We start from the raw sequence: 26,985 nt of genomic DNA on the forward strand, positions 1-26,985 counted from the left end.
TATAATGGCCCAATAGAATCAGCCATCTCTGTGTTAGGTAAAATGAATAACATGTCAGTAGTGGGTCATCCCTTTTCTTTTGTCAGGGCCGTGAACAGCTTGTTGAATGTGACATTGTGCACCGCTGAGCGTCTCTGGTTAAAGGTGGGCAGTTGCAGTTAAGATCAAAGCCAAGGCGCAGCAGCTCAGTGACTGAAGCTCACAATGAAAGTGTATGAGTCATTAGGCTGTAACTGGGTCTTTAGAGGGTGATACATATATAAGTGCACTCATCCACCTCATCACTGTTTCATGGTCAAGTGTCTACGGCGCCCGTTGAACATGATCCTTTGTGTAACAGAGAGCTGTCTTCACTTAACACTTTTTCTTTGAATTTGAATTTTTTTGAATTTTTATTTTTGCACAAGTTAAAAGAATACAACATAAAACATGGTAGATAACAATAAGACAGTGCAGGGAGAGGCAAAAAGCCACAAAGGGCTTATTTTTAAGCCTCCACCTTATACAGTATTACAGTTTAATGTGAAAAAACACAAAATAACATGAAACAAACAGAAATTAATTAAAAAAAAAAAATAGAATAATGACTGACAACAATAATAAATATAAAAAACAACAGGAAATATATGTGTGTGTGTGCACGTGTGTACATGTGTCCATTAGGACCTCATGAGCAACAACAACAATGATAATGAGAATAATAGCTTAATATCAAAGTACCTACATAGACAATACATCACAAAACAGCAGTTAAATGCTCTTTTAGACATTTTTTAAAACATTTCACAGAAGAACACTTCCTTGCTAAATGGGAGAAACTGTTCCATAACTTAGTACCTCTAAATCTAATTGTAAATTGACCTTCTTTTTAACCATTTCATCAGATGTCGGTGTCATCGATTCCTTTTGTTGAATATTTTCTTCTTTTTAAAAAAAAAAATGCGCTGTTTAGCTGAAGGGAGGATTGTTGAAATTCTTTGAAACTCAGTTCTAAAATCTTGAAGGACGTTGGTGCCACGTTGGTTTGATAACTGTATCTTAGTTTGATAACTGGAGAAATACGAAGAATCAGTCTGAAATTCTATAAAATTGCAGAAAAATAAAAGTTGTGCCCAAGCAATAAGAAGCAAACCTCACTCAGAACATGGAAGAAACGGATCAACTTCACTGCAAACAACTGAGACACTCTCCTTATAATCAACACGCATACATCTCAATTGGTTTGTTTATTTAGAAAGAAAAGAGAAAAAGCCAAGGCACTCATCTTGTATCAACAATTTTAAATGCGTTTATTGTATTAAAGCAGAAGTAAGCGATCCGGTCGTTTTGGCTAACTTCCTGTCAGCAGGTGGAGTTAGCAGTCCCCGCCCTCGTCCCTACGTCACCACATTCACGCGCATCCCTTGGCTGCACACACAGAGAGGACCGCCCCTTTATGCCGTTCTCTCTCCTCATTGGATGAAGGTCGTAGGATACAAGGAAAGTTTTCTCCTCGGCTTACAGCAGAGCAGAGTGACTGACAGACCTGTGTTTCAGACCAAACACTCTATATAAGTGATTGCCGTCGGAAGATGTAACTATTTAAGACTTATATTAACACAAACATTCCGCTTACTTCTGCTTCAAGGGCCAAACATAGTTAAAAAAAAAAAGGATGCTTCAACGCATTTTGGTTTGTTTATTTTTTGTCTTTTTGTCTTTCTAGATACAAAATAAAACATTTTTTGTGAAATTTCTCAGAGACACAGCTCCTAACTTGTCATTACACCATCTAAGTGATATAACCTGAATGTTATTGATCACCTGTGAGCTGATAAGTTCATTTTGACAAATCAAATGTCTATAGAAGATAACCATAGATGGCCTACTTTCTGTTTTGTCTGGAAAGCTTGATTCTTCAGCTATAATCCGCTGAGATGGATGGAAGGATTGACCGACACCTCCCACGTCTGTGTCCTGACTGAGTCACCCCGGAGAGTCTGATATGAAGTCCACCCACTGTGTGTTTCATTGACACGAAGGACATCACAGGAATCACACACTGTTGTCCTCACTATAGGACTTTTTTAGGTCACAAATGTGTGTGCATGAGCGAGTGAGTGTATGTGAGTGAGTGTACTGGATGCTCACACACACAAATCCCATTATTTCCAGTTAATTGCACTTATCACTGCTCTTTACAGCTTCTCCTCTGCTGAGGGATGAAGGGCGTCTCAGATGTGGCGTTGTTGCATCGCTCGGCGTTCCTGATGTGAAACATGGCCTCTTGTCCTATTTCTTCAAAATGTCCCGGACACTGCCCACTGCAGCTCTCTTTCTCTCTCTCCATCTCTCTCTCTCTGCAGGAGCCCAGGGAGCAGCAGACTTATTGATTGCTGCTAATAGCCTCCATCTCATTAGCAGGGCAGCACAGAAACCCTGAGAGCAGTGAAAGAAAACCAACGCTCGCACTAATGCTAGAGGTGTGTGTGTGTATGTTTTGGCTGATAACACTTTTTTTTTTAAAGACATACTTAAGTTTACTTGAGTATTTGTGAATAGAGTTGTTTTAGAGGTAAATGCAGAGACTGCTTGCTGAAAAACTGTCCCTGAAGGCAACGTGCATCAGCGGTTTTGCATGAATTTACCTCCGAAACAACTCTGCCTGGTAACATTCTGTTATTATCTCATAGCGTGGTGAATGTGCAGGTCACAACTTGTCCACCAGAGCGTTGTGGAGTTGTTGGATTGTGTATTTGATGAGTTTGATGAGGGAAACCAAGAAATCCCATGAGCCTCTGTAGCTTAGCTCTGAGCAGCTCGCAGCTCTGCTCCGCCGTTCTAAAAATAGCTTGCACCGACAATTAAAGGTAACAAACCTACTGCTATTTCTGATTATTCTGCTTTGAAACAGTTTAAAGGTCAATGTGCTGTTTTGGAAATGAATCCTCCATTTATTAAACTGTAGTCTTTTGTGTGGCAGAGAAACAAAACACACACAATAAAGTGAAAACAAACCATGGTGGTTTCACGAGGTGAGGGAAACGGGAAGTGAAAGAGGATGCGGGTCCTGAGCTGTCACCTGTTCACGACCTGACACGTCGCCACCATCATCAACACTCGCACTGTTTCTGACTCTGGCACTCTGTCCTCTCCATTCACTGAACACACAGTGGACGAGTCAATCAGGGTTCACACAGAAACACACACACACAGCTCGGTTTAACCCACCGGGAGCGGGATGCGGTGGATTTGTGGTGTTGTGTGTTGTGGTGATTGTGAGTGAATCAGAGGTTTTAAGCAGCCAGCGGGTTTGGCTAATAGGATATCAGAGGCTGTCGGTGATTATCAACATTTCTCGATGTGGCTTCAGTGGCGGCGGCGGCGGCGGCTCGATCTATCAAAAGGCCAAAGGAACAAAAACGCTTATATGTCTCATAAGACAAAGGGTGTTGGCCATTAACCCAGGATCCTGTTCTTGTTTCTTGATGAATGAGTGATGATGAGTCTGCATGTGCATAAGTGGCTCTGTGTTAAGCCACAGTTACATCAGGCAATATGTATACTAATTATTTCTATCTCAACTTAGCAGGTTACGGTAGATAACCAATGATTAGTGTGGATACAGGTCAGTTTAACCTTCTCAAAATCATTTCAATTCTCCAAATTCTGCAGAATTAGCTGTATAAATGAAAATAATGTTTAGCTTTTAGTGCAAAGCTAAGATACATTAAACAAATAGACTAACTAGCTGTCTTTTCATTCAGAGGAGCTGTGATTATTATCCAGTAAAATGGAACAAGTGATAAGTTTAGCAACATACGAATCCATTTCATTTCATTCCACAAATATACTGAATTTCTAATCTGCCAGATAAACAGTATCAGCTGGAGCTTAATGTTCTGCAGACAGAGAAACTAACGACTGTCACTGACAAAGTAGCTGATAAGCTAATAGTGTCCTGTATGTGCTCACTGTACACTTCTTTCCTGAAAGTGAAACCTCATGTTGAACCGTTTTGAGTCTAAAAAGTAAGTTACAGTCCAAGTTTAAACACAAATTACGTCCGTATGGATCTCGACTGTGTGTAAAAATGTGATGAAAATAACAATACAAATGAATGTTTACACTATTGATCTCTTCTTTTCAGCCTCTCCTCTGCTGCGATGAACCGGTCAACATTCATTCCTGTAATATTTGAACTGAAGCGTCTCTTATTTAACTTTTCTGAAGGTCTCTCTCTCATGGATTTGATAAGAGTCTTTATCATAACCTCAACAAAACAGGCATTGGTTATGTCACCGAGCAGGATTCGTACAAATGAGTGCAATGATGTGTGTGTGTATGTGTGTATCTATCTGTGAACTATCTGTGAATCTCGCCCCAACGTTCAGGGAATCAGTGATGTCACACCGTGGCTCTTCACGGAGAATGCTGATAAGTCCGATGATGATTTTGCTCCTGAGACGGACGGTGACTGAGTCAGTGACGTGCTGCCTGTCGGCCCTGAGTCAAGTATGAAACATCTCAAGGACAAAGATGAAGACGATGAGGAAAAAGTCACTGCAGGTCAGAGAGGTAAACAAACAACCACACTGATACAATACAAAGAAATAAAACAAAAACAAACACATGGGTGACAAATTAACCATGAGTGAGTGAAGGTACACTGCCTGATACAATAACAGACATAAGGTTTAAAAACCAAGTGAATGTTGATTTTGGATGACAAATGTCAGTGTGTGTGACCTGCACATTCACCACGCTATGAGATAATAACAGAACGTTACGAGACAGAGTTGTTTTAGAGGTAAATTCATGCAAAACCACTAATGTGCGTTGCAGCGACTGTTTTTCATCAAGCAGTCTCTGCATTTCCCTCTAAAAAAACTCAGTCTTGTAACATTCTGTTATTATCTCATAGCGTGGTGAATGTGCAGGTCACAACTTGTCCACCAGAGCGTTTTGGAGTTGTTGGATTGTGTATTTGATGAGTTTGATGAGGGAAACCAAGAAATCCCATGAGCCTCCGTAGCGTAGCTCTGAGCAGCTCACGGCTCTGCTCCGCCGTTCTAAAAATAGTTTGCACGACAAATAAAGGTAACGAACCTACTGCTATGACTATAGGGATTATGGCAATGGGCCAATTTGCCAAAATGTTGAACCATCCCTTTAACAGTGACTTATTCCAGTCACCAATCTGCAATTGGTTGATATGAAAGGCCACTTGACCATCGGGCCTGTGCGCTTGTGTGCATGTGAATCTCTGACCCCAGCGCTGAGGGCGTCTGCTGTGTTTTGGGTTCCCCTGGCCTCCCTGGAGAGCAGGGTCACTGGAAATCTATACAAAGTTATTTTAAGTCATCACCTTTATCTGGGATGAAACGTATCCTGACGGGAGTGGTTCGCAGCAGGGCACCAGAGCCAAACTCAATGGCTTCATTAGTTTGATGTGAACTGTATACATTGGAGGCTTTTCCATGTATTATTATACAGTTTGTCTTGAAATGGTTAACTATTATACGATTTGCTTGACTCATGTTTATTATTATCCTCTTCCTCCTTGTGTTCTATAATAGACTCTGTTTTCATCTGAGAGACAATTCACTGTGGCATTATAACCCACTTTATTGTCACACTGATAATAAAGAGAAAGCCCGGTGATAAATTCATTCTTCGCATTAATTTACCAAATATAAAATCAGCTTTTATTTTGAAAATCTGTCCGGCTTTGCTTGTTTTGAAATAGGAATAAACCAAGTGATTAATTCATAAGTCCTGATGAGTACACGGTGTCCCCTCACCCACTCCCCCACCATGCTGTGCTGCTGTTTTGATTTTGTGATGGTAAACACAGAGCCGGTCACAGATGGTGGATTACCTTGCCTGCGTGTTGAATTCTTCATGAAGTGACCCTGAATCTGGTAACACGATGCCAGCAGCGCGTCACGAGTTAGTTTACCCCTCCCAGACCTGGGATGGAAAGTTGGTGGCATATTGGTTTTCACTATTGTCACACAGGTGGAAGCTCTCGGCCAATAGGAGTCGCCCAGACCTGGCATGAATGAGCAGATCAGGGGATTTGACGCTGCTACATGACTCTTCACACGCGACTCCTCAGGAAAAAAATAAAATAACAGAGAATAAGATCACATTATCTAAATATTCCCCTGATGATAAATTGTAATAATACTAAATGTAAATGTACTTTATTTATAAAGCCCTTTACAACAGTCCTTTCAGTGTACCAAAGTGCTTTACAGCAGGTAATAAATAAAAAGAAGAATAAGTAAATACAATAAAAGAACAGTGAAAGCAATAAAATACAACAAAATCAAATAAGATAAAAGTGTCATCATGCTACTGGGTATTAATAAGTAGGTTTTTAGCCTAGATTTGAAGAGGCCCAGGTCAGAAATAAGATGCAATTCGGCGGGAAGCTTATTCCAGAGCCTGGGGGCAGCAACGTAAAAGGCTTGGGTCACCCCAGTGTTTGTATTTTACTAAGACGGAAATAAAGAAACTTCACATATTGAAGCTGCAATTGAATTAGATGAGCTTCACTAAGTCATGCCAAATAAAGAGGTAGCATCCTGTGTCTGCGGTCCAGTCATGTGATGCACAGGATATATATTTAGACAAACTATTTATAATTACACGCAAAACTCTTCAACTAACAAACCTCGAGTGTGTGCTATTGTCTCGTTGAAGCCCACGGGAAGTAAAGTGTATTTCATCTTATGTCTGGGAGCTGCTCTGCTCTGCTCTGTGTGTGTGTGCTGTGATAGAAAAAAACCTGAGCTACAAACTTTGCTTTGATAAAACAAAAGAAAACAGAGAGTGGTGAGGAAACAATGACATTTACTGTAACAGCCTTGATGCACTTGTGTGTGTGTGTGTTGAGGTGAGAGCACGAGGCCATGAGAAGTGCTGATTCCTGGAGTTTGGTTGGACCAAATAGGAATTGAAATACTAGATGGTGATAAATGTTATCTGCTCCCACCGTGTTGTGTCTCGTCTGAGTCAAAGTGTTCTAGTTTTTCACGGTGGTTTACTTCAGGGTGTGTTTTTTCTTCTTCTTTTCTCTCCTCCATTAGATTTCTCTGTGGCCTCTGTGTTTTTTTCGAGCTCTCAGTTTTCACAGTTCTCACCTCTGGTACCACACTTTTGAATCTGTGACTTATTCTCTCGGCACTAATTCAAGATTATGGACCAACAATGGTGCAGCGGTCGGGTTATTCAAACGCTGCGGTCACACTGCAAAAACTCAAAATCTTTCCAAGAATATTTGTCTTATTTCTTGTCAAAATGTCTCATTTCTTGTCAAAACTAAACTCTTTTCATTTAAAATAAGACTCATCACCTAAAAATGAACTTGTTTTGAAAAAATTTACATTTATTTCAAACAAATTTTCACTTGAAATAAGTAGAAAAATCTGCCAATGAAAGCAGGTTTTTTGTGCTTGTATAATAAGGAAGAAAAACTTGATCCACTGTCAGATTTTTCTACTTATTTCAAGTGCAAATATGCTTGAAAGAAGTAAAAAGTGTCTAAAAACAAGCAACTTTTTTATGTGATAAGTCTTATTTTAGTTATAATGAGTGATGATGAATGAATGATTTGTTTTGACTACAAATTACATTTTTGACTAGAAATAAGACTAATATTCTTGGTAAGATTTTGAGTTTTTGCAGTGCAGAGCTGCTGTCGGGGTGTTTTCCTCAGATGAACGGCGTCCTGTGGAGTTTTCTTATATAGACAAACACAAGTCATGTTTACATTCATTGTTACTCACCATAATGAATTGTGCGCAGCTCTAAATACAGCTGCACCATGAATGCATTTCCTTCCTCATAAAACATTTTTGTTTTGCTTGTTTAGATTCATATTTACCAGCATGCAGTCGCGGTCCTCTTCCTCCCTCACCTCCGTCTGTGCATCGCTGCATATTTTGGCACACTACGTACCACCACCTGTAGATCACAGAGACACTGTTTCACCGTCGGTGGGAATGTGTATCCCGTCACCTGAGGCGAACAAGAAGGGAAGCCAGCTCTCAGAGAAACAGCATCTGTATTATGTCATAGGTCATTCAGGACGAGAAGGTCATGAAGTTTAACTTTCTGCATGTGACACACAGTGGATGCAGAGAATACATCACTCTCCATTCAACTTAAAGATTATTTTTTCCACTGGAAAGCATAGATTTGAGAACCAGAGAGCCAAAACGACTTACTTACTTACTTGCTTATACTTCTGCTTTAAATATATTGTGAATAAAAAGATCTGGAGTGTTAGTTTGATAGTGTTGGGTATAAAAAGGCTTTTACAGTTGGTTCAAGGTGTTATGTGTGTGGTGCAGTGTCAGTTTCCACTATAGTTGTGCAATGAGATGCAGTGTCATTAATACAAATGCTAAAAGGGATAGTTCAACATTTTGGCAAATTGGCCCATTGCCATAATCCCTATAGCAGTAGGTTCGTTACCTTTAATTGTCAGTGCAAGCTGTTTTTAGAACGGCGGAGCAGAGCCACGAGTTGCTCAGAGCTACGCTACGGAGGCTAATGGGATTTCTTGGTTTCCCTCATCAAATTCATCAAATACACAATCGAACAACTCCAAAACGCTCTGGTGGACAAGTTGTGACCTGCACATTCACCACGCAATGAGATAATAACAGAGCGTTACCAGACAGAGTTGATTTAGATGTAAATTCATGCAAAACCGCTAATGCGCGTTCCTGTCGGGGGCAGTTTTTCAGCAAGCAGTCTCTGATTTTATCTCTAAAACAACTCTGTCTGGTAACGTTCTGTTATTATCTCATAGCGTGGTGAATGTGCAGGTCACAACTTGTCCACCAGAGCGTTTTGGAGTTGTTGGATTGTGTATTTGATGAGTTTGATGAGGGAAACCAAGAAATCCCATGAGCCTCCGTAGTGTAGCTCTGAGCAGCTCGCGGCTCTGCTCCGCCGTTCTAGAAATAGCTTGCACCAACAATTAAAGGTAACGAACCCACAGTACTTCTAAAACTATAGGGATTACGGCAATGGGCCAATTTGCCAAAATGTTGAACTATCCCTTTACTGTGCATTTATAATGTTGCTGTGCATATACTGTCACTGCCTGTGATCTTGGAGGTTTTCAGAGCTCAGGTAGAGAGAACCACAACGTTTTTACGGCATGTTTTCATCTGTTTTTCCATCACATCAGAAGGTTTATAGAAGCTTCATTGTCTCTTTGGGCTGTTGTTGTTGTTGTGACGGAAGATAAAACACATTTTTTATTTAATGAATACCACTGGATCCCTGTGTCCTTGACTGCACATAGTGTTTCTAAAGGCAAGTTTAGATCATAGGATTTCTGTTACAACCAGTAAATCACAATGATAAAATATGACATTGCTGTTATACCATCACAGTATATGATGCTGTTGTTGCACAGCTGCATGTTAGTTTAGGTGGCAAAAAAATTCACTATTCTCCACCAAGGAAATACTGTGGCACCTGAACACACTCAAGTGGGTAGATTTTGATGATATGCACAACGTGAAAACAAAATTATATTTTGAACAAGTAGGAGAATCCTCGCACTTCAGCTTTAGGACAAGCTGCAGACCGGTGTGTCTCCGGGTCGGAGACGGATGAGCTACATTTAGAGGAAGGAAGCTGGAGCACACGGTCAGGTTAAAACTTTTTAATAAGGTGCGGCTGCTGATGTTTCACCATGAGTCTTCTTCAGAGCATACTGTAGATCATTAAGGACGGGAAGGTCATGAAGTTTAGTATCTATTTCTAGTTTCCTCTAGACTTGAAAGTTTCTTCCTTCAGCAAATGATGCAGATTTTTATGTGTGGACAGTTGTTTATCTATCTATCTATCTATCTATCTATCTATCTATCTATCTATCTATCTATCTATCTATCTATCTATCTATCTATCTATCTATCTATCTATCTATCTATCTATCTATCTATCTATCTATCTATCTATCTATCTATCTATGCTAGTTTTATTTCTAAAGCCTGGAAAAGAAGACAGGAAAATGTATTGTAATTAATTTTTGATGATTTCCCTTGAACCCTGGCATTGTTTTCCTTTTCTTTCTTTTTTCGGATAATGGTTTTGAACCCCTGTTTGTTTTATTGTTTTTTTTTTGATGTGTTGATAATGTGCTCTGGTCCCTGTTTGTTTTCTTGGTGTCTTATAAGCCCATGCGGGATGGGCATACGGAAAGTATGCATGACACAATAATAAAAGTGAAAATAATAAAAGTCATTCATATATATTATACAGGTGACCCTGTCTTAGGTTTACTCTACATGGGGGTAAATGGGGAAAGAAAACGTGTGTTACTGTAAGATAAGTTTTACACAGAAAACAAGCCTGTGGCCAATGAGCATACAGTATTTCTCAGAATAAAACTACGAGTTATTCCTGAGCCCTGCAGGCAAACACAGACAATATGACAGCTTGGACCTGCCAGGACATCTACCACACATGCACGATATACTCAGCTACATAATGGGGGTAATGTGGCTCCGGCTCACCTCTGGCACTTGTTGGCTGGAGGTGGAGATACTTTTTTTTTTTTTCTTCTCCCAAAGAGAAGATTAAGTGCAGTCAGTGCAGCCTCCTGTCTCCTCTGTGACACAAGGCCAAGAACAAGTCATGGGATCCACAGAGCACATCAAAGCACGAAACACCCGACCTGGGCCAAGTGCTGCCTTAATGGTTTGTTTTATCCCTCTGAGGCACCATGTGGGGTGGGTCTTAACATGCGTGACAGTACACTAAATGTCAGAGCAGAACAATAAATTAGTAGTTGGATCTTGAAGATTCGTTGCACAAAGGTGAACGCAACTCCAAATGTTGTTGAATGGCAAGACTCAAGACTTTAACCCTTTGAAACTCAAAGTCAAGCTGAAACCAATGCAAGTTGACCTAAAGATACACTTACTACACTGAACACAGCCCAATTTAGAGGAGAGAAAACACTTTAAAGGGATAGTTCAACATTTTTGGCAAATGGCCCATTGCCATAATCCCTAGTCATAGCAGTATAGGTTCATTACCTTTAATTGTCGGTGCAAGCTATTTTTAGAACGGCGGAGCAGAGGCGCGAGCTGCTCAGAGCTTCGCTACGGAGGCTCATGGGATTTCTTGGTTTCCCTCATCAAACTCATCAAATACACAATCCAACAACTCCAAAACGCTCTGGTGGACAAGTTGTGACCTGCACATTCACCACGCTATGAGATAATAACAGAACGTTACCAGACAGAGTTGTTTTCGAGGTAAATGCAGAGACTGCTTGATGAAAAACTGTCCCTGAAGGCAACGTGCATCAGCTGTTTTGCATGAATTTACCTCTAAAACAACTCTGTCTCATAAAGTTCTGTTATTATCTCATAGCGTGGTGAATGTGCAGGTCACAACTTGTCCAAAAGAGCGTTTTTGGATTGTGTATTTGATTAATTTGATGAGGGAAACCAAGAAATCCCACTGCTATGACTATAGGGATTATGGCAATGGGCCAATTTGTCAAAATGTTGAACTATCCCTTTAAGAAAACAAATGTTGCTTTAAATAGTCAGTGTCTGCTACACTTTTCTCCGTCCATTGAAAACCCATTCTGCTTCTACACAGTGGGTCTCTCTCTTCACATGGACCGTGGCCCAACACGAAATACAGAGTTTGACTTTGTACATTCTTTGTACATTTACGATATATACCCCCCCCCCTAAACAAAAGAGCTCACATTTCCATTCTGCCCCTGGTTGTCAATGTTACCATTGATAGCCTCGTGGGGGGAAAACGCCACTCTCAGCATGTGACTGTCGTATCTGCACAGACTAGGACGAGTGCAGATGTTCAGATTTAACACTTTTTTATAATCCTTGATGAAGCCACACGGAGAATTTACCAAACAGATAACCAAGAAGACGGGTCTGTATTACAAAATAAAAGCCTATAACTCGCTGAACCTGTGCTAGACTTATTCCCAGCCCCCATCTTGTTAGGGGGGGGGGGATTCTGATTACGGTAATCCCACAGCCATTTAAAGCAGATTTACATGTACTACTAAAGTCACACTGGCAAAGTAGTGATAACTTTGAAAAGGCAATCCAAATCTGTGTTAGAGTCAAAGCTGTTGTCATCCAACAGAAGGGGTGGGACCCTCATAGTCATTGGGAAGGGGGGAGGGAGGGTGTGCAGTGAACCGAGCCAATGCTACGAAGGTGCACCTATGGAAGAAGTTGTAAAGAAGCACCATGGTGAGATGTCAGCGGTCCTACAGTACTGTACGTGTGCGAGTCTGATTTGACTTGATAGCACATAAGGACAAGAATGCAACACGACAAGAGTGCTTAGGCTTACAATGGCATTCGTGCAGGATTAGCTTGTTTAAATATTTCCCCCCTCACGTGCACTTAATATGTTTAAACTGCCATCAGGTCTCTACACACAAGTCGACTTACTCACTGAAGCCTATAATCTGGGCTCAGTGCATTGAGAAGAATCATCCATTTTTCCAGCTCTGGGCTTTGGAATGTCAGCTCGAGTTCATGCATGGAAAAAAAAAAAAAAATCATTTCTACATGGGATTTTCATTTAGGTTTCTGTGATGACGGCGGGATTCAAGCGGAGATACTTTAACAGCACAGAAGCAGAGTTTACAAAATCATTTTACGCATCATTAATAAGTTTGCGGCTTGCAACCGGTACGTTGATGTATGTGCAGCGAGAGGAGGAAGATGGGTTAGTGTTGGGGCAGTGCGGTGGTAATTTTTCCCTCCGTTCCCTTCTTTCGTCAAAGCCCCCAGATGGAAATGATAGGCTTGATAGGCCCAGTGGCTGCCAAGATAATGGCTACAGACGAGTAACAGAAAACCCTTGACAGTGTAAACACACGGCTGCTATCCAAACGGCTGCTGCGTTTGGGCCGGAGCCGCCATTGACTGGCGTAATCTGCTGTGTAAATCTGCAGCTTGGCCCTGTCTGGCCGCTGTCTGGGTTCCGTGCACTTGGACAAAAGCGACGGACACCTTGCCCACTGACAAAGGGCCTGGCCCTAATCGGAGCGGACAAGGCTTGCTGATGGAGCCTTTTTGAGCAATTGAACTTGGTCAATGAATCTTAGGGGACCTAATGAAACATAAGGGACTGGCAGTTTGACTCCAACAACGAGGACAGCACCAAACTGTCCTGTTTCTGTCCGTCAGCCTCAGGACTGAAGTTGTGCTTTGACCCACACTGACCTCTCTGTGAAAGCACGCCTGTGCCGGACCTGAGGCAGATTCTGATGATGGCCATTGACCCCGCAGGTCACAAAATAGTGTTGTAGATGTGTGATGCCTTTCATTGTCGTTGTGGAATTCAGTTTTGGCCTTTGAAGGAAAAACGAGCCTGATCTGGCGCCATTCTGTTGTTTTGTTTTTGTCGTGGAACGTCACGAGAATGGAGAACAGGCCTTAGAGTGTCTCCAGACCAAACAGTTTCGGGATGGAGGACACGCTGTTTTTCTTTGAAACTCTGAGGAAGGAGACTGGGTTCTTTTTTAGAAAGCCCTCGGGAATGTGTATGGGAAAACCTGTGTGGGCCACTGGAATCTCCTCAAAGAGACAGAGTACAGCACAAGTGCAGAGCCTTCACCACGGGAGAGAGGAACCGGTCTTTGTGATCAGAAATGCCGTGGAAAAAGTATGCATTGTTCACAACCCAACACATTTTTTGTTCTTCTGGGTCCTGTGATTCACCTACAAGGGTCCAGGGTTTACTGACCCCTTGTAGCTGGCTGCCCAAAATGCCCACACAAGTCCATGACACTACATTTTATTTGCTACAAAGCCTTGCTGTTCTGAGAGTCTGTTTGTACCAAAGTGTGAAGTTGATGAATACAAGGGTTGAATTATTACAAACATCTATCTATCATGCAATAATATCTAATCTAATTTAATCTAATAATAATCATAATCATAGTCATCATAATAATAACTTTTTATATAGCACCTTTAAAAACACAAGTTTACACAGTGCTTAGCAAGACAACATATAAGAAACAAGCCACAAGTGCCATAAAACCAGAAGAGATGGACCGCCCAAGCAATACATCAACACAGGCAATACGAGAACCGGATAACAAATTGAAACCAGGAGGACTCAAGTTAAAATGCATGATGCAGTTAATGAAATAAAAAAAAAAAAAATAAAACGGGGTTAGGAGATACGATAAGATAAAAAGATGGGATAAGATAAAAGATGGAATAAAAGAGTTAAAACAGAAGAAGATATAAAGTGAAACTAAGAGCATATGCGTAAAACTCTGAGATAAAACAGATGATAGAAAGAAGAGGATGAGATCACAAAATCAAGTCTGTAAAAGTGGATTTTAATAATATAATATACTATAATATACTATAATATAATATAATATAATATAATATAATATAATATATAATTCCTTGAAGACCCTTTATCTATACCCTTTTGCCTTTTGCACGGTTTGTCCCTTGTGAGCTTATGTAGCTCACAGTGTTACCATGGTGACCTAACTAACTTCTGGACGCGGAACGGTCTTACAAATGAGCTGTATTAGCTTTTGTTTAGCGTGTTAAACGGTATCACATTGAAACAAACTGAAGGTAACGTTATGATTTTGTAAATATATAATATAAATATATAAAAATCAAGCAACGCAGGCTAATTTCCCATCGTTTAACAGTGGCAACTTCACTGTAAAAGTGAAGCCCCCGGTAGCGTTTTAATATCATGGCGGATGCTAATGAGTTGTATCAAACAATCATGCGGGAGCTGAGTGATGTTGTCATCTCAGACAGCGGAGACTTTACCGAGCAGCAGGACGAGTTCACGTTTCACCAGGAGACGGTAAGAGTTTGAGTCTTTTGCTGAGGCCTGGACACTGACATTATGACGTAAAAGTTAATTAACTGGACAGGACAGGTGAAGTTGACAAACAAGCTACATGTAGCAACAAGCGGCTACAAGCTACGTTTTATTTGTGTGTCATTAGCTTGTTTTGGTTGCTCCACCTACGTTATCTAAGGTGAGATTTACAGTGGCATGCAAAAGTATGGGCCACCCTGGTCAAAATTTCTGTTATTGTGATCAGTTAAGCAAGTGGAAGATTAAAATCGTCTCCAAAAGGCATAAAGTTAAACATGAAACACTGTTTTGCAATATTTTAAGCAATATCAGTGTATTATTCTTTAGTTTTCTACAATTTTAGAGTGAAAAAGTGAAACAATGCAGCAGCCTGCAATGAGAAACCCAGGAGACTTGAGCTCTCAGATAACTTTGACCAAAGGTATCAGACCAGATATTTACAGGTACTATCTATGCAGGTTGCCCAAACATTTGCTGCAGGCCCTTTTCTGTCATTTTGAAAATGTAAAAGATGAAAATTATTTAAAATTTAAAAGGGAATGTGTCATCTTGCTATAACTTTATGTCTTTTGGAGATCATTTCATCTTCCACTTGCGTAACTGTTCACATTATCATATTTTTTTTAACCAGTGATGCCCAATCTTTTGCATGATGCCATGTACATTGTGTGTTTTCTGAGGACAACACAGTCAAGGTTGAAAGTTGAAAGTTTGCTCTATCTCACTTTGGGGGGCAGCTACAGGCCAAAACTGGCAATACCCTGCATTTTAAAACTTACAGTATCTGTGTAAAGCCATTAAGAAAACTGTGCAGATTAATTTGGAAGCATCCCAGGGACCACAAACAGGATTAGTGGCATAGATAATGGATGGATTATGGACATCTTGGGGGCATCCTGTGCCCATAATAGACCTGATCTACCACAAGTCTCATTCTTTATCACACAGATGATATCAGCTATTGTTTACTTATATATTCAGTTCTTGGTTCCATATGCTTAAAATTAAGATATTTTTCGAAGTTTTGTTCAGTGGTTCTTTTAAAGTAGTTTAAATGATCCGTTGATTTGCTTTTGTGATGATACCTGTATAACATTAAACTGAATTTCTGACTATAGGACTCAGATGATTTTCCACCATCTCTGCTCAGCTACTTTGAAACCTCAAAAAGCAGAGCAGCAGACTGTGAGAAGTTCATCCTCGAGGGACCTCAAGGTATGGAAGCATGTTGAATAGCGAGAGCACAATGAAACATTTTATACTTCTAAAGGCTCTTTCCTGTGATCCTACTTCTGTATGGGTACAACATTATTATTTAATGAGAGATTCTGGCCTCCTCACTGTGCAGTAGGTGATCCCATCAAAATGACTTTGATGTTTTTCTCCATTTTGATTAATGACATCTGTCTTTTCTTCATCTCAGACCTCACTGCATCACATCTCACTGAGGACATGATGAACTTGCCTTATAATCTGGACGAGGACATGATGAAAGTGAATATGCAGGTTAATTAGTCTCTTTATGATCTAAAGTCTGTCAGTGTACTGTACGACCCATCCAATCTCCAGTGGATCCACCAGTTGCAGGAAGCTTCTCTAAATTTACGTTTTTTTGTCCAACACAGGTTACTTGTGAAACAGAAAATGAGGAAAATGACTCCTCTGCTGACACTCATCTCCCGCCTGCTCACAGAGAGACAGAAGCACTTTCTGTTCACAATGTGTCAGCGTGGCCCAGCAGTGATGGTACAGTGCATGTTTGGAAAAAAAAAAATGAAGTGAAAATGCTTGATTCAGTAAACCCAGCAGGAGTCGCACAACATGCAGGGCGTTTGACTCAAAGACAAAAATATGTCTGCAGAAGTTTGTAAAGCCTGGTTTTATTTAAACCCTGCAATAGGATGAAGAAAAGCAATCTAAAAAAACAAAAACCTTTTTCATTTTGATAGCTCCTAGGAAGAAGGTGTGTGAATATTCTCATTCGTCCAGGTCATCGTTATCTCTGGGCAACAAATTGAATCGAAGGCAACTGGACTTGTATTTGTCTAGGAAGAAGTCTTGCCTCTTTGCTTTGGAACACACAAACTGATGAATCCCCTTGGATAAGAGGCAAAACTAGACAAAACTAGACAAATACAAAGTCTAGTTGCCTTAGATTCAATTTGTTGCCCAGAGATATTCATAGGAAGAAGCATCAACATGGTGAATAACAACTTGCTTGTGAATGAATAACTTGCTTTTCTGGTTCCTGTTTTGGTAAATCTTGTGCTTTATATACTCATAACAGTGACAACAGGTTCAAATAAAGAAGTATAGTGACATTTTGAATGTTGCTGTTAGTCAACCACACTATTTCTTCTTCATTGCACTGGTTGACCTTGCTGCAGGTCTGATTTACACTGAAACATCTCTGGTAATTGAATATTTGCTCACAAGAGGTCACTGTTGTCCCATTTTTGTTCCTGTTTACTGCTGTGATGTGGAGCAGTAGGGATGCAGATGTACACAATCCCACCTTTTGAACATAAAATAAGGTAGTGGGTTATATTTCATAAGTGGTAAACATGGTGGTGAAGCCTTTCCTTAGGCTATTTGATATAAATAAGTACTGTTTCAGTGGATGAAAATGTTATACTGAAGTTCTATTTGGAGGGTTGTTACTGCTACATGACTATAGCATACAATTAACGTTAGGTGATATGTAAACTTTTTTCTTTTTGTATGTTGTATGTTCTCTTCACAGAGGAGGCTGAAACAGATGAATACATGGGGTGTGAGGAATATCTTGAACCCGAAGAGAGGACCCTGAAGAGCTCAATGAAAGAAGAAAAGATGAAGAAGAACAGCGAGCACCAGAGAAAACACAGAGAGAAGCAGCAGTGTGAGGAGACGATGAAAGAGGAGCAAAGGAGACAAAGAGAAAGAGACTTCCAGGAGGAGCTGAGGAAGATAATGGAGACGGAGAAGGTGAGTCACGTGGGACTCACTTAATTCTACACGGTTACTTCTTCTTCTAGATATAGCAGATGCAGGTTTTCTGTAACAACTGTATTCATTATGATATGTTACACTTAAACGAAATCTGGATTTTTACTCTGATATCTTTTCATTCTTACATTTACCTTTTTATTATGGTTTCTTTTTGTGTCCAGCTACAACAGAAGGAGCTGGAGTTGAGGCAGAAGAGAGCTCAGGAAAAACTTGAACAAGAGTTTCTCCTTCAGCAGGTAAACAGTCCCTGATGCCTCATTTAGCATTTTCCACCACACAGACAAAGATTAAGGGTACCGGCACTATTGCAACTCAATAAGATAATCATAATCATAGGTATTTCATCTCGGAGAAATCAATGATCATGTGTGGTTCTCATTATTTCTCTTTTGGGAACTCCTGGCAAAATATTTGTGGTGTTTTATTTTTCAGTGAAACGTTTTAATGAATTTAGTTTTGTTTTCTTATAACTCAGGAGATGATCAGCAACTTACAGAAACGAGTAGAGGAAGAAAGGAAGATGAGGGAGGAGGAGCAGAAGAGAATAAAAGAAGAGAGGGAGAAGAAAATGAAGGAGGAGGAGGAGGAAGAGAAGAGGAAAAGGGAGGAGGAGATGATGATGAGAGAGCTGGAGAGGAAAAGGGTGGAGGAAGACAAGAGGAAGAGGGAGGAGGAAGAGAAGAGGAAAAGGGAGGAGAAGATGATGAAGAGAGAGATGGAGAGGAAAAGGATGGAGGAAGAGAAGAGACGGAGGGAGGAGGAGATGATGAAGAGAGAGGTGGAAAGGAACAGGATGGAGGAAGAGGAGAGGAAGAGGGAGGAGGAGATGATGGAGGAAGAGAAGAGGAAAAGGGAGGAGGAGATGATGAAGAGAGAGATGGAGAGGAAAAGGGTGGAGGAAGAGAAGAGGAAGAGGGAGGAGGACCAGAAAAGAAAAAGGGAGGAGCAGATGATAAAGAGAGAGACGGAGAGGAAAAGGGTGGAGGAAGAGAACAGAAAGATAAAAGAAGAGCAGGAGAAGAGAAAACTAGAAGAAATAACACTCAAAGAAAAGAGGAAGAATGAGGAGGAAAAGATGAGAATGAAAGAGGAGGAAAACAGGAAAAGAGAAGAGGAGAAAAACAAGATAGAGGTGGACATGAAGAAGAGAGAGGAAGAGAGAAAAATAAAAGAGATAAGACTCAAAGAAGAGAGGAGTCGACAGGTGGAAGAGGAGGAAAGAAAAAGGAGGGAAAATGATGCGAAAGTAAGGGAGATGGAGAGGAATAGAGAGAGAGAAGAGGAGGGGGAAGAAACCAGGAAGAAGGAAGATGAGAAACAGATGATTGAGCCGATGAGGAAAAAGATGGAGGGAGATGAAAGAGGTGAAAATGAAGAAGAAATGGGGCTAAAGGCCGAGGGGACAGACAATAATGACAAAGATAGGAGAAGAGAGGAAGAAGAGAGGACAGAGCAGGAAGAAATGAGAAGTAAGGAGGAAGAGAGAAAACGTGAGGAGGAAACAAGAAAGGTAGAGGTAGAGGTAGAGGTAGAGAAAAAGAGAAAGGAAGAGGAACATAGAGAAAAAGAAGAAATTAAACTAAAGGATCAAGAAGAAAAGATCAAACAGCATGAGCAGAGGAGAGATGGTGTAGAAGGTAAAGACATGTTGAAGAAGAAAGAAGAGAATAAAATAAAAGAGGAGGGAATGGGACAAAAGAAAGAAGAAGGAGAATGTAGTGATATGGAAAAAGAAAAAAGCCCCAGAAAAGAGAGAGAATGGAATAAAGCACATGAAACAGAGAACAGAGAAACGGAGCGTGAGAGGAAAACAAAAGATGAAGAAAACAGGCAGGAGGAGGTGAAGAAGACGGAGGATGTGAGAAAAATCAAAGAAGAAAACACGAGAACAGAAGAAAGAAGGTTCAGAGGAGGAAGAGGAGGAGAGGAGGAAGGACACAGGATTATAGTGCAAGACATAGAGGAAGAGGAGGAGGAGGAGGAGGAGGAGAGGAAAAGAGAAAATGACGTGAAAACTCAAAACGAGAGCAAGAACACGGAGACGAGGAGAAACTCTGTGACATCACAACCTCTACCTGTGTGTCTCCCCGAGCGCACGGAGCAGAAGAGACTGTCCTGGATGAAAGACTTCGTCTCCTGGTCCAAACTCTCCCTCCAGAACAGGAGGAAGCAGAAAGGAGGCGTCCAAAGTGGAAGAGGAGCGAGGAGGAGGAGTAGGAGGAGGAGAGGGGAGGTGGATGAGGCCAGAGGTCTGCCTCCGCTCTGCCCACACACTCTGCTGCTGTCCACAGGCTGCACGTCTCTGCAGGAGGTAACACTCGTATAAACGTTAGGGCGTCACGACCACTATTAGTTTTTTAAAAATGTCTTTTTATTTCACAATGAATCATGAAAAAACATCCGGCCTGATACAATCTCAGTGACAGTAAATTATACAATTTCCCCATACAATAGTTCCCATAAAAATAACAGAAAAAACAAAACAGAGTATAAAAGCAAACAAACATGTTGGGGAAGAAAGGGGAAAAAAAAGAATAAATAGAGAGCAGCAACAATGATATCAATAAACTATATATATATACACATGCCATACATACACTCATCAGCAGCAGCACTAATTATGAAGAATTAAGTTGTTTGAGCACTGACATCTAAGTTTGGAGGATTTAGTAGATTTCACTTAATAGAAATTCAGCCACCTGTGCTTTCTAATAGCATGTATTAATTTTGCATTGCATTAAAGATTAAACAGAAAAAATAAAATATCATTGCACATACTGCTGATGTTACCCAGCTTCATTAACGACAGTGCTTTGTACGAGAGCTTGAGAGTTAACTTATTTCACGCTTGTCTGTGTTTAATCTTCAATATGATAATTATTCCATATCCCCCGTGCTCGGTCTCACTTGCCAATTTAAGTCTCAACATTTTGAAATGAAAGCCTCCGACTCTCTCTCTCTCTCTGTCTCTCTCTCTCTCTCTCTCCTCCAGGTTACCACGGTGACCCTGGAGGATCTGCCCGGCTGCAGCTTGTCCACGCTGGCTCAGTGTCGTCACCTTCAGGCCCTCACCCTCCGACGCTGTGGCCTCGAGTCCCTGGAGGGCATCAAGCACTTAGCGCAGCTCTGCTACGTCGACGTACAGGTGAACATCCAGTCTGTATGTGAGTTATTACTGCTGCTGCGGCTTTTCTTTCTTTTTTTTTTGATTACTATGTTTTCTCTCAGGAAAACGACATCTCCTTTGTGGATTGTGAGAACATGACCAGTTTACAAGTTCTTCTGCTCGGCCGCAACAAGCTGACGTCCGTCCACGGTTTAACTGGTGCTGAAAATCTGGGACTTCTGGACCTGTCGCACAACTCCATCACCCGCATTGGTAAAGACCTTAAGATCTCAATATTGAGATTTACACTACCCTGTCTTCTTTTTTTTTCATGGCTGTTTATTTATCTATTTATTTATTTTTCTTCCTCACTAAATGTATGTGTTTATTGTATATGCAACACATAATTTATTTTTCTTGTTTGCGTTTGTTTCATGCTTGTTTAGCTTTTGCTGTTTTTTCTTTGTGTTATGTTTTCGTTTTGTTTTCCTCTTCTCTCACTTTTACTTTATATGAATTTAAAAATGTATTGGTAATTATGATTAATTTAATCGTGTTTTATTATTTTTTACTCTCTGGTTGCCAATAAAAACAATTAAAAGAGGTAAAGCTTAAAAATAGATCAGGATTTCATTATATTTTTTATAAACTGCATCATCAGAGACAATAGGCTAATATCTGACACAGTGGCAGCTTGAGATGATGTTTGACTGTCACATCCACAACTCTCCACAAGAGGGCAGCCTCTCTCTTCCGTTCACCTCCCATCCTGTCATTTTCTACGAGCCCGGTGTTGAGATGTGATTTATTTACTAAACTCACCCTGGGCCCCCGAGGCGCAGGACTCGAGTCATAAATAGATATTGGCCGGGCAATAGGTTAAATGCACTGAACTGCACATTCAGCTGCTATAACATTTTATTTCTGAATCAAGTGGCTTCTCTTTTTCTTGTTTTCCTCTTCTCTAGGCGGCCTGGAGTCCGTGAAGAGGCTGCAGAGGTTGTCAGTGGGTCACAACCAGCTGATCAGCACCAAGGGGCTGAGGGACGTCTACACCCTCCTTCACCTGGACTGCTCACACAACCACCTGGCGAGCGTGGAGGGTCTGGAGAACAGCGCTCTAATCCAGACGCTGGACCTGAGAGCCAACAGCCTGACTGAGGTAAAAAAAAACACACACAAAAAAACAGCAACAGCTGATCAAGTGAAAGTGCTGGATGTGATGTCACTGTACATTGTTGCAGCGCTGTGAGACCTGTGCAGAAAGTGATCTGGATGTTAGAGGGAGGTGAGGGACTGAAAAGCTGTTATTGAATTAAGCTCACATCATTCTGTTTTCATCTTGTGAGAATGTAAATCATTTGTACGCAGGGATGTAGGGATTTCCCATGGAAAAAATAAGAACAAAATCATTTAATGTCCAGTTTTTCTTTTTCATCTTTTATGTGTTGCTCATAACAAAAAAGTTGTTTCCCATTTTTTCAAATATCCAAATATCCAGATACTCAAATAAAACACAACATTCCCCTCGTTGGTTTTATAACCACAAACCCAAAACTCAATGTCAGATCAGGGTTTGTATCTGGAGCCAGTCAGAATGATCAAACCCAATGTAAATCAGACGGCTAGTGTGAGTGTCAAAACTAATAATAAATGAGTTACAAGCTGATTTACTGCAACCATCAACTCACAAGAGAGGAAGCCAGTTTAGAGGATCACGTTATCACCTTGACCAGATCAGATTTATAAAAATTGATCTTGATTATCCAGACAAAACTACAGACTGCTGTTGCCCGGCATTGCCCTGTGACTCTGCAGTGTAATATCATGAGACTTGCGTGACAGTTTCCGAGTTTTCTTCAGTTTTCTGCAGGAAAAAAAAACTAAATACACAAATCAAATTCAAATAAAAAAGAAAACAAATCATCCAACCTGATTCAAGCGGATTGCTGTGACCCTAGTTTATATGTACATGTTGAACAAAGAATTAAAACCTGACAGTATCAGGAACGTCAAGCTGAACAGTTGTTGAGTGTTTTCAGTTATTCAACTGAATAAAAAGAGAGGGAGTAAGCATAAACATGGTGCGTCAGTCACAGCTGCAAGATGATGTTATCAGCTGCAGTTTAGTCGAGTCAAAATGTCTTTATGAGAGAGCTGCAGAAAGGATTGCTGGAAAAATGAGCAGTTACTGAAGGTGATGTGTCTCTGTTTGAGGTGGAGGGAGTGAATCTCCAGTAGTTGATTGATAAAGTAAAGTCAAGAAAAAGTTACGTAAAAATTTAAATTAAAATCTTCAGTCATTGGTTTTGAGATGTAAACCTCCTCGGTGTTTCCAAAGGCAGCACCACATGGTCCTTGATGAACTGTAAACACAGCAGGACTGAAACAGCTGACAGTGATGGATCAGTTGCTGTTGGAGCAGCGGCAGCAGCAGCAGCAGCAGCAGCTGTGGTGTGAAGTTAGTCTAACCCCTCGTCGTTACCGTGTTATCTCACAACTTCACCCCGTTTGTCCGTCAGCCCCCGACCCTTAACAACCACGTCCTCCTCCGAGAGCTGCATCTAGACGACAACAGCATCTCCTCCCTGCGGGGCCTGGCCGGCTGCTGGCTGCCCCTCCTGCACCGCCTCTCCGTCGCTCACAACAGGTACTTTTCCACCAGGAGAAAATAACCCAACTGCAACTTTAGGCTTGTCTCTCTCTCTTTTCTTTTTTCTTTCTTTCTGCAGTACTCAATAAACTCAATAAATTTTTTGGTGACTCATCTAACATTATCTGCTTGAAATAAAACAAAAAAAACAGTCACGTTGTTTCCTACAGTAAATGTTTCTGTGTTTCACATCAACATGAAGTGCAGCTTTTCAAACAGCTACAACATGTGTCTGTCTTTTCTAGAGTCACCGTCCTGTCCTCCATGGCTGATTTTGTGTCCCTCGCAAATCTGGACCTTCAATTCAACTGCATGTCAGGTAACATATAACATATTGTCTTGATTAAACCCACTGTACCCCATACTGTAAAGGTATACCAGCTCTTACTGAGTATGTAATGTGGACAAATTGCTGACTTTACTTCGTCTAATGATTTCATATTTTTTAGATTTTCATTTCCTGTCTTGTGTGCAACACTTTGTAACTTTAATTAGCTCTTTGAATAAGTTTTATCATTATTACCACTGTTATCATCAGGCGCCTGCATACAGAAACTCAGCCATTTTCACTGCTGATATCATGCTCAAACACCTTCCCACTGTCAAGTCCCACACTCCCACTCAGCCGGAGATTGATCGCTCTGAAATTAAGAAAGCTATAAATCTAGATGCACCAAACCTTTAGACATAAACACTCCTGGTTCCATCTTTTTTTTTTTCTTTTTTCTTTTAATCATGTCACGCTGCTGCATTCATATTGTCTCCATGCTGCCTGTCCAGAATAATGGCTCCATGGAAATAACATTATTTCTAAGTCTCTTCAGCACATCTCTGTTTATTTCATCCAGTTGACGTGACTCTGCATAACCGGCGGAGACACTGGTGAAAGTGAGGAACAGGGTGAAAGATATTGGCGTTGACATGGCGAAGTTATTTTTCCGCTTTTCTCTCTCTCTCTCTCTCTCAGAAATGCAGGATGTGTGTGAGAGTCTGCAGGGATGCCGGTTCATTCGAGAGGTCCACCTCTCTGGGAATCCTGTTGAGCAGGAGAGTGGCTGGAGGTGAGGTGGAGCCGGGACGAAGGAGTCGGAGCAAATTAGGGAGGGGGGCGGGGGGGCTACTGTAAATATTTAGTTATCTCATCTGTTTGCCTGTTTGTGTTCAGGATGCGTGAGGCGGCACTGTTGTATGAAGCAGACCAGAAATCCACTGAAAAGCTGTTCACCTCTCACTTTTAGCATGTTCACCTCTGTAACTACCTTCCACGCTAGTTTCTTATCAAGATAGCATGATTAGAAATTTCCGTAGTTCTTCCTGGAAATTCTTTTTGGTTTAAAAAAAAGAAAAAGAAAAAGAAAAGCTTCAGTTTCAGCTTCCCTTGCAGGAATATCGCTGGCTGTGATGGATGTTCAAAGTGACATACCAGTGAAAATCCAGTATTTCTCTATCACAAATTCGGTCTATTGGCTCAGGTAGTCTAAACATTCCAGCAGAACACAGGCCTTCCTCTCCACTTCCCAGGATTAGCGCTGTGATCCGCGTCTGCTATTAGATTACCGCGACGACGTGCCACCGACATCTGTGCGCGCGTACGTCATGCTAAGTGCTCGTTAATTCCCCAAATATTGATACAACAGAGAAATCAATTATCCTTTCTTTTTTTCTTTTTTTTTTCTAGTGTCATTCAATTTGATCATTCGCTTAACTTTCAGCGCCGGAATACTTTTCCCATGTTAAGACGAGTCGCAAGTGAGTTATGTGAAAAATATGCGATGATGGCTCTTTATTCCTCGTGCTTTTGTCAGCCTGTCATAAGCAATGATCTCAGCTGTTACAGGTTCTCAGAGGGAGTTACTCACACCCATGTAGTAACGGAAAAATATACAAAACATGAAAAACTATACTTTGTTTGCCCCTCCAAAAAGCCCAGTTTTTAAAAAATATATTTTATTGGATATTTACCAAACAGCATTTGAAGCTTGTAATCAATCAGCAGCATCATAACGGAGAGTTAAACACCATTTGCACTTCTTTTTATTTGTAAATTTCCTGTTTTTGGTTGTGTTTTAAAAAAACAAAACGGCTAAAAACATTTTTTTTCCCACCTTAAGCCTCAACTGAAACATTACCTTAATATTTCATTGAACTTTACTTAACCTCCAGTGCCAGCGGTGGAATTAACCCTCTGTATTTCCACACTTATGCCCCGGCCCCTTTCATCCTGAGCCAGCGATAACACCGGCTAAATTAAAGCACCAAAAGGCAAGCGCTAAGAATTTCACTCCCTGTAGGCAGCCCCCCCCCCTCTCCCCCGATGTGGAAGAAGAAAACATTGGGCCTTGATTAATCAGGGCCACTTTATGAGCCTGTGTTTTGGAGGAAGTCTTCACTAAATGAAATACGGACCTGTGCTGCTCGTACGTACGGGCCAGTGGAGGAGGAGGAGGAGGAGGAGGATGAAGGAATGTGAGCCAGGACCAGTGTTTCCCCCAGAAAGGAGGACGAAATTTATATCAATTTAGGGAAGATTCAGGTTGAAGTCCAAGCGAAGTCGATGTGGATGGAGCTGCGGGGAGAGAGAGATTCATAGCATCTAAATTGCGATGCTCCTTGTGTAAATGAAAAACCATAAATTTGAGTTATTATCTAAAAAAAAAAAAAAACACATTTACAAAAGTCCAACAGGATTAAAAGCTTAATGTTTTTAACTGTTGTGCTGTCTTTCTGAAACCAGCACACTAACCCCTAACCCTTTTGTAAGAATGATCCATTTTAAACATCAACACACATCACATGGCATCTGTTTATTTTGTACACAGATCTACCGTGTGTTTTCTGCCAAGTGTGTCTAAAGTGGCGTCGTCCACTCCTGAATTGAATTAACAATCCGCAGCTTGCTCAGCTCACATAACAATCAGAAAGGTCCTGTTTTTGGGGGTTTTGGAGCTTCATTTGAAGACAGCCAGCCCAGACAACACGGCCCGAGGGCGGGAATCTAATCCTCGATCTGTGTCAGGAGAGACCAAGTCGGCCACATCAAAACCGTATCCCTCCTCCTGACAGTCCGCAGATCCCGTCCTCTGCGGTGGCGCCTTTGACTCAGGGTGGCACCGTGGTCGGGCCCAACTCTGCATGTCATCACGGCGTAGTATGGACTTTTTAAAGGGATAGTTCAACATTTTGGCAAATTGGGTTATCCCTATAGTCTTAACAGTAGGTTTGTTACCTTTAATTGTCAGTGCAAGCTTTTTTTAGAACGGCAGAGCAGAGCCGCGAGCTGCTCAGAGCTACGCTACGGAGCCTAAAGTGATTTGTTGGTGGTTTCCCTCATCAAACTCATCAAATACACAAT

At 41.0% G+C, this 26,985-nt stretch overlaps 1 protein-coding gene across 1 annotated transcript in view; it reads left to right on the plus strand.

The window, feature by feature from the left end:
* Positions 1-14,781: 14,781 nt before the first annotated feature.
* The window catches only part of lrriq1 (leucine-rich repeats and IQ motif containing 1), a gene marked incomplete at both ends in the record, with an annotated part of 39,684 nt that continues 27,480 nt past the window's right edge, over positions 14,782-26,985 (plus strand). The window contains 13 exons of the mRNA XM_083974371.1: positions 14,782-14,865; positions 16,002-16,098; positions 17,627-17,850; positions 18,036-18,110; positions 18,350-18,406; positions 19,901-20,185; positions 20,867-21,019; positions 21,103-21,253; positions 21,949-22,142; positions 23,503-23,630; positions 23,879-23,952; positions 24,482-24,486; positions 24,609-24,694. Of these exons, the coding sequence (XP_083830497.1) occupies positions 14,782-14,865; positions 16,002-16,098; positions 17,627-17,850; positions 18,036-18,110; positions 18,350-18,406; positions 19,901-20,185; positions 20,867-21,019; positions 21,103-21,253; positions 21,949-22,142; positions 23,503-23,630; positions 23,879-23,952; positions 24,482-24,486; positions 24,609-24,694 (1,613 nt within the window). The remainder of the gene's footprint in view (positions 14,866-16,001; positions 16,099-17,626; positions 17,851-18,035; positions 18,111-18,349; positions 18,407-19,900; positions 20,186-20,866; positions 21,020-21,102; positions 21,254-21,948; positions 22,143-23,502; positions 23,631-23,878; positions 23,953-24,481; positions 24,487-24,608; positions 24,695-26,985) is intronic.

This window comes from Trachurus trachurus, assembly GCF_905171665.1.
Source record: "Trachurus trachurus genome assembly, chromosome: 6".
NCBI classification, from domain to species: Eukaryota; Metazoa; Chordata; class Actinopteri; order Carangiformes; family Carangidae; genus Trachurus; species Trachurus trachurus.